This window comes from Zingiber officinale, chromosome 3A (genome assembly GCF_018446385.1).
Source record: "Zingiber officinale cultivar Zhangliang chromosome 3A, Zo_v1.1, whole genome shotgun sequence".
NCBI classification, from domain to species: Eukaryota; Viridiplantae; Streptophyta; class Magnoliopsida; order Zingiberales; family Zingiberaceae; genus Zingiber; species Zingiber officinale.
In genome coordinates, this window is record NC_055990.1 from 213,168 (window position 1) to 228,495 (window position 15,328).

Below are 15,328 nucleotides of genomic sequence, written 5' to 3' on the forward strand. Positions count from 1 at the left end.
CGCTGAAAAAAACCCTAATCGCCAGCACTTCTCTTCCTCCTTTAGTAACCCCTCGGCGGCTGCGAGCGATTCCATTGGCGACTTGCGGCAACCTTCTGCGACGATCACGGAGATCCAAAGAGAGCCAGCTTCCTTAGCCTCTCTGTTTGCCACTGTAAGAACCCTATTTACCGGAACCCTAATCAACGTAGAAGAAGAAAAAAGTGATTTCGTCGTTTTAGATCGATCTAGATTCTTCAGTATTTGTTGCATCAAATTGTTTCTTTTCAGTTAATTAACGCCGTTACTTCTATTATTGTTTTCCTATTCCTCTGGTTACTGATTTACACATCTGAACCTGGTTTATCTCAATGCAAAGGAGTTGACAATGTTAGTTGGTTCTTAATTATTGTGTGGCATTTGATCTTGTTGGATTTACCTACAGAAGGTTCTCCTCTTCTGTTTAGAAGATGGCAGAGGTTATTTCAATGGCAGATATAGAGGCATCTGCGGCACGCCTTGGAATTGATCTCTCTTCCATTAATCTGGATTCAATCCAACTTCCTCCGGGTGAGGATTTTGGGATCCAAAGGTGATGACCATAACCTTGCATGTTGTGTTGCATCCATTAGAGTTTTTTTATTCTTATTGATTGTGTATTTTTATTCATCAGTGGTGATGATGGAGATTTGTACCAAGATGATCCTTTGGAGTTTGAAGGAGGATTCGGAAACATTATCGTGGTTGACAATTTGCCAGTTGTGCCTCCGGAGAAATTTGAGAAATTGGAAGGTGTGATTCGCAAAATATATAGTCAGATTGGGACAATTAGAGAAGGAGGAATCTGGATGCCAGTTTCCCCAGACACACAAAAGACTCTTGGGTATTGCTTCATTGAATACAACACGGCTCAGGTACTTTGTCCCTATAGTTAAATTATGCTGAACTAGGCGGCAGACTAAAATTTGCATCATTTTTCTTTTGATTTTAGGAAGCAGAGTTGGCACGAGAAAAAACAAATGGATACAAATTAGATAAATCTCACATATTTGCTGTTAATGTATTGGATGATTTTGAAAAGTACATGAAGGTCCCAGAGGAGTGGAAAGCTTCTGAAATCAAACCATATATGCCTGGGGTAATTTTTTAATCTACTTTTTTTCATTTCCTTTATCTCACTCTGTGGCCTGTTGGGTGTCTAAATAAGATCCTCAATGTAATAGTGGCAAATAATACCATATTCTTGGAAAAAATAAAAAATAAATAAAAAAACCTATGACTTAATATATTTTTCTCTAGTTTGAAGATCTGGTCATCACTTTGTAGCTCTTTGGGTTGTGCTGTCTTTTGGGACTGACAGAATTTATGTAGAAAGGTTTTCTTTTTATGCATACGTGTTAAGTTAGATAACTGTTTAAATACTAGTAATAATATATGCATTATGCAAATAAGACCTTTATTCTGATTACTTAGTAACATTCTAGCATCAGAGGTCTACTGTTGATTGTTAAGATTTAGGTGAGAGACTAGTATATGCATTTTCCTATAACTGCAACTTAAATCAAGGTGGCTATACTGTTTATTCATTGATAATGAGCATTATAGTAAACTCTGTGCAAGAATTGATCTTTTTATGTAAGCTGGTTTTGATTGTTTTACACATATGACAAGGTCCCTTACTACAAGGAGCTTTAAGATTTCAATCATGGGTCATTGTTCTCTGTAGATCTTTGGAAAATAGCTACCTGAGGAGATTTTTATTCATCTATATGTGTGATTTGATCTTTTTGAGTCTTTTGTTGGATTTACAGAATACCAAGAGGAACTTATTTTGCATTGTTGTTTGTGTTTGGATTAGTTATCTAACATTGATTGGGATATACAAAAGGGGTGGTTTGTGTTTAAAAGTTCTTCTACTACAGGAGAACTTGCAGCAGTGGCTTACTGATGAGAAAGCTAGGGATCAATTCGTCATCCGTGCAGGTTCCAACACTGAAGTTTTCTGGAATGATCCCAGGCAATTAATGCCTGAACTCGTACATCAACGACAAGTAAGGAAATACCTGAACCCTGAAGCTTGTAGCTATTGTATGCAAAGTTAATCTTATGCCTCCTTTCTTGCAGTATTGGACCGAGAGCTTTGTCCAGTGGTCTCCTCTTGGAACCTACTTGGCCACTGTGCATAGGCAGGGTGCTGCTGTCTGGGGTGGTGCTTCTACTTTTAATCGTTTGATGAGATTTGCTCACCCTCAGGTCATATTCATGTTTTACAAGTTTAGTTTGTTATGCAGTTAATGCTAATAATTACTGCTAACAGGTAAGGCAAATTGATTTCTCTCCTAGCGAGAAGTACATCATAACATATAGCAGCCATGAGCCGAGCAACCCCCGGGATTCTCATGTAGGTAGTCAAAAGAGTTAATTCTCTGCTCTTTTTCTGGTCCTTAATTTATTTGTTTTTACTGCAGAGAATTGTTATAAATATTTTTGATGTGAGGACTGGAAAATTGATGCGAGACTTTAAAGGAAATGTTGATGAGTTTGCAACCGGTGGAAGTGGTGGGGTCTCTGGAATTTCATGGCCCGTGTTTAGGTGGTGTTTGAAATTTCATTTGATTTTTCTGATTTAATTTTAAATAATGATGATACTGGTTCCTTTTCCCTTCACTTATTGGCTTTCGTTTTTCAGGTGGGGTGGTGGTAGGGAAGATAAATATTTTGCTAGAATTGGGAAGAATGTCATTGCTGTTTATGAAACTGAGACATTCACTCTTGTCGATAAAAAATCTATGAAGGTTGATAATGTCGTGGACTTCAGTTGGTCTCCCACGGATCCAATATTAGCTCTTTTTGTTCCAGAGCAAGGTGGTGGAAACCAGCCTGCCCGGGTATAGCAAAGCTTATCTTTCTATGTTTTCGTAGTTGTGCTTTTAAACCGGTTGGTCATACTAATCAACAGGTGAGCCTTGTCCAAATACCTGGAAAAGAGGAGCTCAGGCAGAAGAATCTATTCAGCGTAAGCGACTGCAAAGTGTACTGGCAAAACAATGGAGAATATCTAGCTGTGAAGGTTGATAGGTACACGAAAACAAAGAAGAGCACCTACACTGGTTTTGAGCTTTTCCGTATAAAAGAAAGGGATATCCCGATTGAGGTTCTTGAACTGGATAATAAAAATGACAAAATTATAGCCTTCGCATGGGAGCCCAAGGGCCATAGATTTGCTGTTATCCATGGAGATGGTCCACGGCCTGACATTAGCTTCTACTCAATGCGGACTAGTCAAAACACAGGCCGAGTTTCAAAACTCATGACTCTGAAATCGAAGCAGGCAAATGCACTCTATTGGTCTCCTGCTGGCCGTTACATATTGCTTGCTGGCTTGAAAGGTTTCAATGGCCAATTGGAGTTCTATAATGTCGATGAACTAGAAACTATGGCAACAGGGGAGCATTTTATGGCCACTGACATCGAATGGGATCCCACTGGCAGGTAAGTCTTACTCCAGCTGACTATAGGTGTTACACATTCTTAATTTGTGTCTCAGCCCGTACTTAAATATGCATATTGCTGCTTGTAGATACGTTGCCACCGCTGTCACATCAGTCCATGAGATGGAAAATGGATTCCACATTTGGTCCTTCAATGGAAAGCTGTTATACAGGATATCCAGGGATCATTTCTATCAGGTTAGGCTAAACTTCTTTTCCAAATGATATATTTAATGGCATGGTGCTTCTTCGAATCTTATTATGTTTAAAAACTGAAACAGTTCTTGTGGCGTCCGAGGCCACCCTCCCTCTTAACTGCTGAAAAGGAGGAAGAGATTGCTAAAAACCTGAAGAAATACAGTAAGAAGTACGAAGCAGAGGACCAGGATGTATCGATGCAGTTGAATGAGCAGGACCGAAAGAAGAGGAAGATGTTGCAGGATCAGTGGAATGAGTGGGTGGCCAAGTGGAAGCAGTGGCATGAAGAAGAGAGGCAATTCAGGATACAGCTGAGGGATGGGGAAGCCAGCGACGAGGAGGAAGAGTACGAAGCAAAAGAAGTTGAAGTGGAAGAAGTACTTGATGTTTCGGAAGAGATTGTTGCAGACCAAGATTGATGTCTTGCGCGCTAGCTATCTGTCAGAGTTTTCATCTATATTTTTGCACTAGATCTTATTTCTTTTTGTTGATGTATTGTGTGCTTGGATGCTCGTTTAGTCTCTAAGTAGATTGTTGTTTCCAAACAGAATTGACTACCTCATCACAAAATTCTCACTAATTTATTATCAACCCATTTGTTCTTCACTTCAACACCAATGTTTTCCTTTTCGATGAATACTTGTCATGTCAGCGTTTGGGTCTTGGCCAATTCCAAGTCTATTAGATGATCAGTGTGTGATTTTTTACAAGTTTCAGTTACGTTAATAAAATTTTACTTTTAGATTTTAGAATTTAGAATTTGACATTAAAAAAATTTAAATAATTTTTTTTAAAGTATTCATGGATGTACAGGATAATAAATATTTATTAAAATGTTATCTTATTTATTTATCTTATGGTACTCACTATCAAGTATATAAATTAAAAAATAAAATTGTACATGGTGAGCATAAGATATGCAAGGTATTATATATAGTAATTTTAGCTCCGATCATGCATAACACCATGAGCGACTGAGTGCAATTAGGATGCCTGAATCATTTCTAGGTGTCCGGATCACTTCTGATGTCCTGATACCTTAGGCGATTGAGTGCAGTCAGGTGATTTGGATGCCCAGAAATGAGTCGGCCATCTTGACTACACTCAGTCGCTGATGGTGTGCACACCCTTATGTGAACTACCATGGGCGACATTCGACGTGGGCACCTGACATGATCAAAATCTATTTTTTTTAATCTCTCTCTTTTTCGCGCGAACTAAAGCCCTAAACCCTCTTCGTCTCTCTTCCACTCCTCTTTTCTCCCTAGTTTCAACCTTAGACACATGTCGTCTTGTTCAACTCTCAACTTGCGGCAATGAGTTAGGGTTTTCCTTGAAACTATACTGGTCGTCTCTCTCCTCTCCTTTTTGTTCTCGTGTTTCAAAATGACACAAGAAGGTGTTGCAAAGGTATGTTGAGTGTTTGTCTTTTATCCATCGTAGTTCCTAAGAACCAGCTGTTTAATAGTCACTGCGAGATCACTTTGGTGCTTGATTTTGAAGAACAACACCACCCTGAAAGCATGTCTAGACAATTCTGAACATGATAATGTTGGTTTTCATAAATGGATACATTGATGTTGGTTTTCAAAAACCAATACCAATGTGGTACTGGTTTGCGAAAACCAGCACCACATGTGCTATTTTCAAAAATGGACAATGTGGTGTTGATTTTTGAAAACTAACACCACCCAATGTTAAAAAATAGAAAAGTCCGACCAACGTGATTTAATATCTATCTGAAAAACCAACATCATTGTAGTACTACAATCTGAAAACTAGCACCACTCCAACATACTGATAAAGACATAGAAGTCAGAAGATATAGTGTTATATTAATGTCAAAATCTTAGAGTCATTATTTGTGCATATGTACATTTGTTTATTTATGTTAATAATGTATATTTTGAATAATTCTAGTCATAAGTTGATATTGGTCATAAACTCCAATGGACTAATGTTTTAAGTCACTTTAATGGTTTTTCTGGCCGTCCAATAATGAAAGTAAAGGATTGTGGGTCTGTTCGTTTACATGATCGACACAAAGTGATCATTAAACAATCCCATTTTGTTATTTTTTTGGACATACGAGATATTCAGCAAATTCATGGTATGTTGATGAATATATTTCAAAGTTAGGATTCAACATCTCAAACCTTTATATTTTTAGATATATTTTCTAGTTTTGAAAGTTAGAAGCACATAATAGAAAACTAATCCTTTTAAATTTTCAAATGTTCTAGTTGCTTTCACTAGAAGAGATGTATTTCTGTTGCTTGGTATTTCAAATAGAGGTGTTTTCGTTCCTATGAACTCAACTAATGTATTGGGTGACCTCTTTCTTGCTCACTTCTCTAATAAAAAAAATCTACTAGATCAAGAATTGAGGAGTTGCTTAAACTCTATCGTCATAAAGTTGAAGTAGATGATGATGTTTTAATATTTTGTAAATTATACATTTTGTATATATTTGTTGGTGTTATTTTCTTCTAGTACATATAAGATTCCATTAGATTTTGTAGATATTGTAGATGATTTTGAAAATCTAGGTAGATTCAATTGGATTGAAACGATTCATCAATTTATTACTCCCGAATTACCTACCATCGGGGATCTTTTTCTATCGAGTCAGACATATCAAACGACTACTTCAGTTTCATACCTAAAGAGATTTGCTGATCTTTTGGCTGTAAGTTTTTTTAATGATAAATGTGATTTTTTATATAGACATTATTATGTATGTAAGATTGCGTATAATGAAGTAGGCATGATTTTTGGAGCATGTCCTAATCCAGAAACCATATAATACTGAAGGTGGACAAATAAATAAGTGGAGGTCCACACCTTCACATATTAGTAATGTGAGAGTTTTGTTGGATCAAGTCTCACCTGAAGAGGTAAATATCGAAGACTAACACCTAACTTTCATTTACAGTTTCTAAATAATTATTTCTAATTTGATACGTTATTAGTGAACTAGTCCCTACCCCTTCTGAAAATATATTGGTCAAAAATCTCCCTTACCTTGATGATACTCCACATCTATTAGAGACATCACCGGTATATGATATAGAAGCCAGATGCCCAAGTGATACTGAATGCTCTAATTGTATTATTCATCAGAACTGAATCAAGGAGCTAATAATGGAGAACATGCAACTAAATGAAAGGGTGAAAGAATTACTTGTAAGAATAGAAAAGCAGGGCATCTTGGCTTAATCAGGCAACCCTGTAGTTGTAGGGATATGACCGATGTGGGTGCATGCTAGAACACGTTTCGTAAACATGCACAATGAAAAATAAAACAATAATAATTCCTAAATTATTACATCACACACACCACACACATACAATGATACAACATGTCAAACATGATCATATAATTAAAATTTTACGAAAAATAAATTTACACTAGGTATAGCTTACAGATGACATGTAACGAGAAGGGCATCAATCATAGCGAGGTTGTCGAACCTCATCTCTATTCGTATCCACGCCGAGCTCCTCAAGACAACTCCTTGAGTACAAGTCTCTCTTTCGGAAGTTACTAGTCATGAGTGAAGAAGAGAGATCAAGAGGAAGAAGAAGCAAACAAGGAAGATGTCTCTTCCTTGCTTGGTGGTCACGACAACAAGGAGAAGGATCTCCTTGTTGGCCGGCGTCAAATAGAGGGGAGAGGGAGAAGAGGATTGAGTTTCCAAAAATCCAATCAACCAAATAATGAAACTTGTGTCTAATTTTCTCCTAATTACATCTATATGTAATCATCTTTAATGAGTTGGATTAGAAAGCCCAAATCCAACCCATTATCCGTTAACTAAAAATTAGTCCATTAACCCCTTGGTTTGGTTCACAATTAAACCAAGTTGGTTCATGACTAATTCATGATCAAACCAAATATAGTTCAACTCTTCCATAAGAGATGTTACCCATCCACGCTTCTATTACGACAAATATTTGCATATTTGTCTTATGTATGGTTCAACCAAATATTTATCTCTTGATCTAAGAATTCTATTCTTTAACTTGTTTTATATCTTTTAGAAACTCATTAGTGCGTGTGACCCAATAAGTTCCTGGTTTATCTTGACCGTCTATAATTAACTACTTAATTATAGAACGATTATGAGTGACACCTAGTAGTACATCATGATCCCTAATTAACCGAAAAATCATAGTTGATCTTAGCACTAATTCTAAATCCTTCAGCAGTTACAGTGAGTCGTGCCTTATTCCTTTTATTCGCCTTATACCCACTTAGTTCAGGACATGGTCTATGTGTCTACCCCCATTAGACTGACTACGTTACACCTAATCTAAGTAATACTTTCTTGTTCTATGAATTCAAATTATTCGAACATGTATACAAAATTCTCGTACTCTTAACATGTGTTATTTTGGCTAAAGACTTTGAGTAATAATCCTAATGAGTGGTCATAGGGTATACGTCTCCTCGAAAGGAGCGGTGAATCCTCTGTGGGATATCCAAACATCATCGGGTACTTCAATTTATACCCAATCATCCCTGGTCTATACCTCAATGAGATTCTTGCTTAAGATATCCAAGTATAAGTCTTCATGACCAAGATGACTTGTATACCTCAAGTCAAAGGAAACTTGCACTCGAACTGTAGTAAGAACTTCACAGATATATCCATATATGTAGATAACCATATGAAGTATTACAGTGAGTCACTCCAATGAACTAGTTACCATAACTAGTATCCACGTTTAACTCTCGACATCCCAATGTCTCCAGCCAGTGAGAAAATAGCTGCTTGGCGAACCAAGGAGTATAACCCGTGCTAATCTTACAGAATTGATGATGTTCGAATGCATCAATTCGACGACTAGAAAAATTCTAATACGCTCATACTTGCATATGTAGAGATAATCACTAGTTGTGATCCAATCACAATTTCTCTCATGCTATGAATTGTATTGCAGACATTCAGTAAATGAGTTTAAGACAATCAAACATATACTATGCATTCAAATAGTGAATCTATATTTAGTAAGAACTATAAGGCGATTGCCTTAGGGCATCCCTCAAAATCTAACACTCTCACTTGGCCTAATGCCAATCGCCATGGTATCCTAAACTATAAGAATAGACGTGACTCTCAAACTTATAGTCTTTGTCAAAGGATCTGCTAGATTCCTTTCAGTGGAAATTTTCTCGAGCTGTATTTCTTTTCTACTAATGATCTCCCTAATCATATGATAGCGGCGAAGCACGTGTTTTGATCGCTGATGAGACCTAGGTTCCTGTGCTTGCGCAATAGCTCCGGTGTTGTCACAGTAAACAGATAATACTTCAACAGTGGACGTTACTACTCCAAGTTTGACAATGAACTTCTTGATCCAACTACTTCCTTTGTTGCTTTCGAAGTTGTAATGTATTCCGGCTCGCAGGTAGAATCTACAATAGTATCTTGCTTGGAACTTTCCAACTAACTGCGCATCTATTTAATATGAATATGAATCCAGACTTGGACTTGGAGTCATCCTTGTCTATCTGAAAACTTGCATATGTATATCCACGTATGCTTATATCACAATTTCCATATACCAAGAATATATCCTTAGTTCTTTTTAAGTACTTAAGGATCATCTTAACAGTCGCTCAGTGATCCATTCCTGGATCAGACTGGTATCTGTTCGTAACACTTAGAGCATATGATACATCAGGCCTCGTATATAACATAACATATATAATAGATCCTATTGTGGATGCATAAGGTATTTTATCCATGCAAATCCTCTCGTCTTCTATGTGTGGACACATAGACTTTGAAAGATGAATTTCATACCTCATAGGTATAAAATATTTCTTGAATTCAGACATGTTAAACTGTTTTAACACTCTATCTATATATGTCGACTGTGAAAGACCAAGCAACATTTTCGATCTATCTCTATAGATTTTCATCCCAAGGATGTAAGTTGTTTTTCCCATGTCTTTCATGGAGAATGTCGTGGGCAACCAAACTTTAACTGACACATCGTTTCCTATAAGTAATATGTCATCACCATATAATATTAGGAATACGACCACTCTCTCACTAACCTTTTGATACACACAAGGATCGTCTAGATTTTGTGAGAAATTAAATTCTTTAGTTGTCTCATCAAAATAGATATTCTAACTCTTGGATGCTTGCTTTAGTCTATAAATGGATCGTTGAAACTTGCATGCTTTCTTTTTATCAATAGATGTGAAACCTTCGGGTTGTATCATATACACATCCTCGAGCAGATTTCTATTATGGAAAGTTGTTTTCACATTAAATTGTCATATCTCATAATCATGAAGAGTTGATATGGCCAGGAGTATCTGAATGGATTTATGCATGTCTACAGGTGAGAAAGTTTTGTCATAGTCAATGCCTTTCCTTTGATGATAGCCTTTCGCTACCAACCTTACCTTGTAGGTAATTACATTACCATCAATGTCGATTTTATTCTTGAAAATCCACTTTCACCCTATAAGCATAATGCCTTCAGGTGGGTCTACCAAATTCTAAACTTGGTTTTCATACATGGAATCCATTTCTGACTTCATGGTTGTAAGTCACTTGTCCTTTTCTAAACTATTCAGAGTCTCTTTATAATCAGCAGGTTCCTCATCCTCAATGAGTAACATATCATTCAATTCTCTTACAAGAGATTCATATCTCTTAGGAGTATTATGTGTCCTACATGATCTACGAGGACGTTGTGTCATAATCGGTTATGGTTCTGGACTGGACATCTAGTTAGTGTTTATTGGAGTATCTTGAACTTCATCAAGTTCAACCATACTCTCACTTGCTTCCTGTAAGAGAAATTCTTTCTCTAGGAAGGTAGCATGCCTTAAAATAAATATCTTTTGTTCCAAGGGGTGATAGAATTGGTAACTCTTAGTTTCCTTAGAATATCTAATAAATAAACACTTATCAGACTTGGCGTCCAACTTGTCTGATATAGTTCTCTTCACATAAGCAGGATGTCTCCATATCTTTAAATAAGATATGAGAGATTTCTTACTAGTCCATACATCATATGGAGTAGTTGAGATTGTCTTCGTTGGGTCTCTGTTTATCAAGTAAACAGCTGTCATGAGTGCATAACCCCAAAATATTTTGGGAAGATTTTCACGAACCATCATTGACCTAACCATGTCCAATAAGGTTCGGTTATGCCTTTCTGATACACCATTATGTTGTGACATATATGACTAAGTCCATTAAGACAAAATACCATTGTCCCTTAGATAATCTTAAAACTCTTGGTTTAAATACTTACCACCTCGATTGGATCAAAGTATCTTGATATTTTTACCAAGTTGTTTCTCTACTTCATTTCTGAATTTTCTAAACTTTTCAAAGATTTTAGACTTGTGTTTCATTAGATACACATACTCATAACGAGAGTGATCATTAATGAAAGTAATGAAGTAGCTATAACCTCCTAGTGCATGAGTTGACATTGGTCCACATACATCGATGCCAAGTAACTCATCAACTCGTTCACCCTTTCTAGAAAAAATTAACTTTGTCATCTTACCTTTTAAACATGAATCACATGTATCTAATTCAAATGATTTGAGAACCGCAATCTTTTGCAATTCAGACATGCGTTTCTTTCTTATATGGCCAAGACGATAATGCCACGAGTAAGAGGTTGATTATTTATCTAATCGGGTGCTTTTATTGCTCGTATCGATATTGAATGCGTCACTAGATGTATCTAACGCGTAGATGTCATTGCATAAAGTTCCAGTGTCATAAAAAAACATTATTCAACGTTATATAACAACAATTGTTATTAAAAGTCAAATGGAAATCTTTTCTATTTAAGCAAGAAATAGAAACAATGTTATTTATTAATGCTGGAACAAAATAACAATTATCTAGTTCTAAGACAAGTCCACTTGGAAGTTGTAACAAGTATGTTCCAATGGTGACTGCAACAACCTTTGCTCAATTCCCAACTCACAGACTTGTTCTCCCTTGACGAGTCTTCTGTTATTCCTTAGCCCATATATGTCATTACATATTTATGAGCCACACTCAGTATCCAATATCCAAATGTTTGAGGAAATAACATGATAATTAATAATGAAAATACCTGAAGAGGATGGGGCATTGGATGCCTTATTCTTCTTCACGAACTCAAGATAGATCTTATAGTTTCTTCGCCAATGCCCCATCATGCCGAGTTGAGATCCTCTATCCCCAAAATGACGTTTCCATGTGTCCCCTCGTCGATCGGATGGATTAAATCATATCTCAAGGATGCAGTGCACATCACGAGGATATCATGACCGTCCGATCGATGAGGAGACACGGGGACACATTATTTTGGGGGTAGAGGATCTCAACTCCATCATGCCATAATGATGGCATGAACCCTTTTGTGTCGATCCTATTGTCTTGGTCTTTTTGCTCAATCCCTTAGCTTGATGTTTTAGTTTCCTCTTATAACTTTTCTTGGAGGAGTCTACTAACATTACAGTTTTTGTTTACTTTTAACAGAAGGCTCTACAGTCTTGAGCATATTAATCATCTCGGGAATGGTTGATTCCAAATTACTTATCCGATAGTTCATCACAAATTATGAATGACCTTTTGGCAAACTATATAGAATTAAGTCAATACTTAACTCATGATCTATCGTAAATCGAGTGATGCTAAACACTCTATGTAGTTGTTCATCTTTAGTGCATATTGTACTGCAGACGAACCCTCCTACCTCTTTGAGTAAAAGAGAAGCTTAGAGATCTCGAACCTTTTGTATCTAACTTGCTCATTAAATAGCTCATAAAGATGATAGATAATATCATACGCATCCAAATGCTCATGTTGTTTCTATAGTTTAGGAGTCATAGCAGCTAGCATGATACAACTTCCAAGTACATAATCATCCTTATGTTTCTGAAGGGTCAACAATTGGTCCGCAGTTGAATCCGCATCAAGACTTATGGGAAGAGGCTTATCAAGGACATAAGCTAGTTTCTCAACTTTGAGAACAATTCTCAAATTTCAAAACCAGTCCAACAAGTTCGGCCCAGTCAGTTTGTTTGAGTCCAAAATCGAATGTAGTTTAACGAAGTCATAATTAAATGATTAACCTAGAAATACAAAAAATGAGAATGTATGCGAGACATGATATTATTTATGTAAACAATTTATATAAAAGCTCGTTTATTTATCAAATTTAAATACCCTTATTTTTAAATTTAGGAAATTGTAGGTTTTCTCTAAGTGGATTGATATCCACTATAGATAAGAATAACCTTGACTTTGGCCAACAAACCATTCTTAGCTATAGCGGTAGGTAACAAGTTTACCGATTGCATATCACTTATATGCAACTATCACACTATGCTATCAACTGATTGATCTTCGCATAAACATCGGTGATTCTATCTGAAAGCGTAACGAGATGAAGAGCTGGGGACGACAGGCGATGACTCTGGAGGAAAGATAGGCGATGACTTCAGGGGAGGTGAATAACAACGGATCTGAGAAAACCAAAGCAGATACTGAAGAAATCCAGTCAAAAATACCTTCCAGCGACGAGAATAGCAGGTGGAAGCTAGATCTGAGAAACCCAAAGCAGATCTAGGGAAGATTCTGATGAATTAGGGCACCGTGACGAAGAAAACCACAGATCAATACTCCGGTGAATGTTGTTGCCTCCTACGCACTATGAAACCAACCGACAAAACGTTAGTGACCTAAGACCGGGGTGAGAATCCCTAGCTAGACCCTCCTACGCTCAAGTCAATCACCTCCATTCTCAGTAGGAAGAAAAAGAAGAAGTACAGCAAAACTAAAGTGGAACTAGGGTTTTGGTGATGGAGTTGAACGTACCTTGCCAACGGAGAGGATTTCCCCTTTTATACCACCTCATATAACCTCCGCGATCATGAGGTGGATCCCGGTTTGTTAGAGTTTGTTATGAGATGACGTAAGTACCTGCAATAATAGTTTAAGGAATCTTTTTTTATCCCAGATATACCTTCTTTGTTGTCTAGAGCACTTACAGAAGTTTCTAAAATCGGTTTCCTGCTAAATTAACCAAATTGTCATATGATCATATATTATTCCCATACATCACATATATTTAGTTATAATACTCCTTACTGGCTATGTTTACGAGATTTAGTAAGTGCGAATGTATTCATGCCCGGTCAGATTCTGTCAGGTCGATCTTATACTAATAGTCTTATAAAAGTACGTGTATATCTGTTCACTTGCCCGAGATTATATTACCGAGCGTATTGTGCCTATGTCTGATCGGATGCTTCCAAGCCGAGTCCCTTTTGACAATTTTGGTTCGTACGTTTGCTCGATTGCCCAAGATTATATTACCGAACGAGTTATGTGTATGCTCGACTGGACTTCTACTACCGAGCGTGTTATACCTATGTCTGGCCGGATATTTCAAGCCGAGTCTCTTATGACAACTTAACCTTGGTTCGTATGTCCGCTCGATTGTCCGAGATTAAATTACCGAACGAGTTATGTGCAAGCTCGACCGGATATTTCCTAGCCAAGCGCCTTCTATCCATCTTAGTTTGTATATTTGCTTGCTCGCCTGAGATTATATTACCGAACGAGTTATGTGTATGCTCGACCAGACTTCTACTACTGAGCGTGTTATATCTATGTTTGGCTGGATACTTTCAAGCCAAATCAGTAAGAGTATTTAAGTGTGGTTGTTTTACTGGAAAGTATGAGCTATTAATTTAGTTCGGATAAAATAAATATGTTTTATTTAATTTAATTAGAGTGACGATCGTTCTAAGATGTATAGTAAAATATATATATATTGTATAATAATATTATCATGTTTTTTTAATCAAAATATATATGCACAATAAATGTTTGGTTTATCGTGAATTTTATACTCTTTAGTTTGTACTGATTAAGTTAGGGAACATTAATGATGGTCAAAATAAAAAGTAAAAGTTGAAAGCTAAATGTTTTTTTTTAAAGCTGGCAGTAGCTAATTAATGCCATCCCCCGACAAGAAGCAAAGCGGCGAAGGAAGAGATCAGATCAACTAAAGAGAATGCCTGCCTGCCTGCCTGCCTGCCTGCCTGCCTGCCTGCGAGGATTTAATTTATTCGTGCATGCAAGGCTTTACGCTTTAATTAACGTGCTCGATGGCGCGCAGGGCTTGTGTATGTATACATATAGCAAAATTCTCATTGGGCATACTTAAATAATTTAGGATAAAATGAAAAAGCTTCCTTTAGAACTATTTTCATAAAAGTATCTTTATTTAAAATTAAAATAAAATAATGTATCGTCTAAAAATATTTTTATTTTAGTTAAATTATTATTTTAATTTCGTTAAAATTGTTATCTTTTTTTTTAATCCACTTTAATTAAAGTCGATGGTCACACAAACAAAAACAAAAGGTAAAAGTCGAAGATTAAGCGATGTTTCTTTAGCTGGCAGAAGCTAATTAATGCCATTCCCCGACGAGAAGCATATTAAGCGGCGATGCCTGCCTGCGTGGATTTAATTTATTCTCCGTGCATGCATGGCTTTACGCTTTAATTAACGTGCTCGATCGCGCGCATGACTTGTGTGTGTGTGTATATATATATATATATACCCACACATAAAAGAAACATATCGACATAATATATATATACCGC

The 15,328-nt window shown here is 36.7% G+C and overlaps 1 protein-coding gene across 1 annotated transcript; it reads left to right on the forward strand.

Moving 5' to 3' along the window:
* Positions 1-4,280, forward strand: LOC122050923 (eukaryotic translation initiation factor 3 subunit B-like). The gene is made up of 12 exons (XM_042611796.1): positions 1-154; positions 425-571; positions 653-893; positions 971-1,117; positions 1,902-2,030; positions 2,104-2,232; positions 2,297-2,380; positions 2,448-2,572; positions 2,669-2,867; positions 2,939-3,471; positions 3,560-3,668; positions 3,752-4,280. The coding sequence occupies exons 2-12, from the start codon at positions 450-452 to the stop codon at positions 4,085-4,087; spliced, it is 2,154 nt and encodes a 717-aa protein (XP_042467730.1). The 5' UTR covers positions 1-154; positions 425-449; the 3' UTR covers positions 4,088-4,280.
* The last annotated feature ends 11,048 nt before the right edge of the window (positions 4,281-15,328 follow it).

Coding starts and splice junctions, on each gene's coding strand:
- LOC122050923 (XM_042611796.1), top strand. CDS start 450: ATGGCAGAGGTTATTTCAATGGCAGATATAGAGGCATCTGCGGCACGC. Junction 2,573..2,668: donor ATTTCATGGCCCGTGTTTAG/GTGGTGTTTGAA, acceptor TTCGTTTTTCAG/GTGGGGTGGTGGTAGGGAAG. Junction 3,472..3,559: donor GAATGGGATCCCACTGGCAG/GTAAGTCTTACT, acceptor TGCTGCTTGTAG/ATACGTTGCCACCGCTGTCA.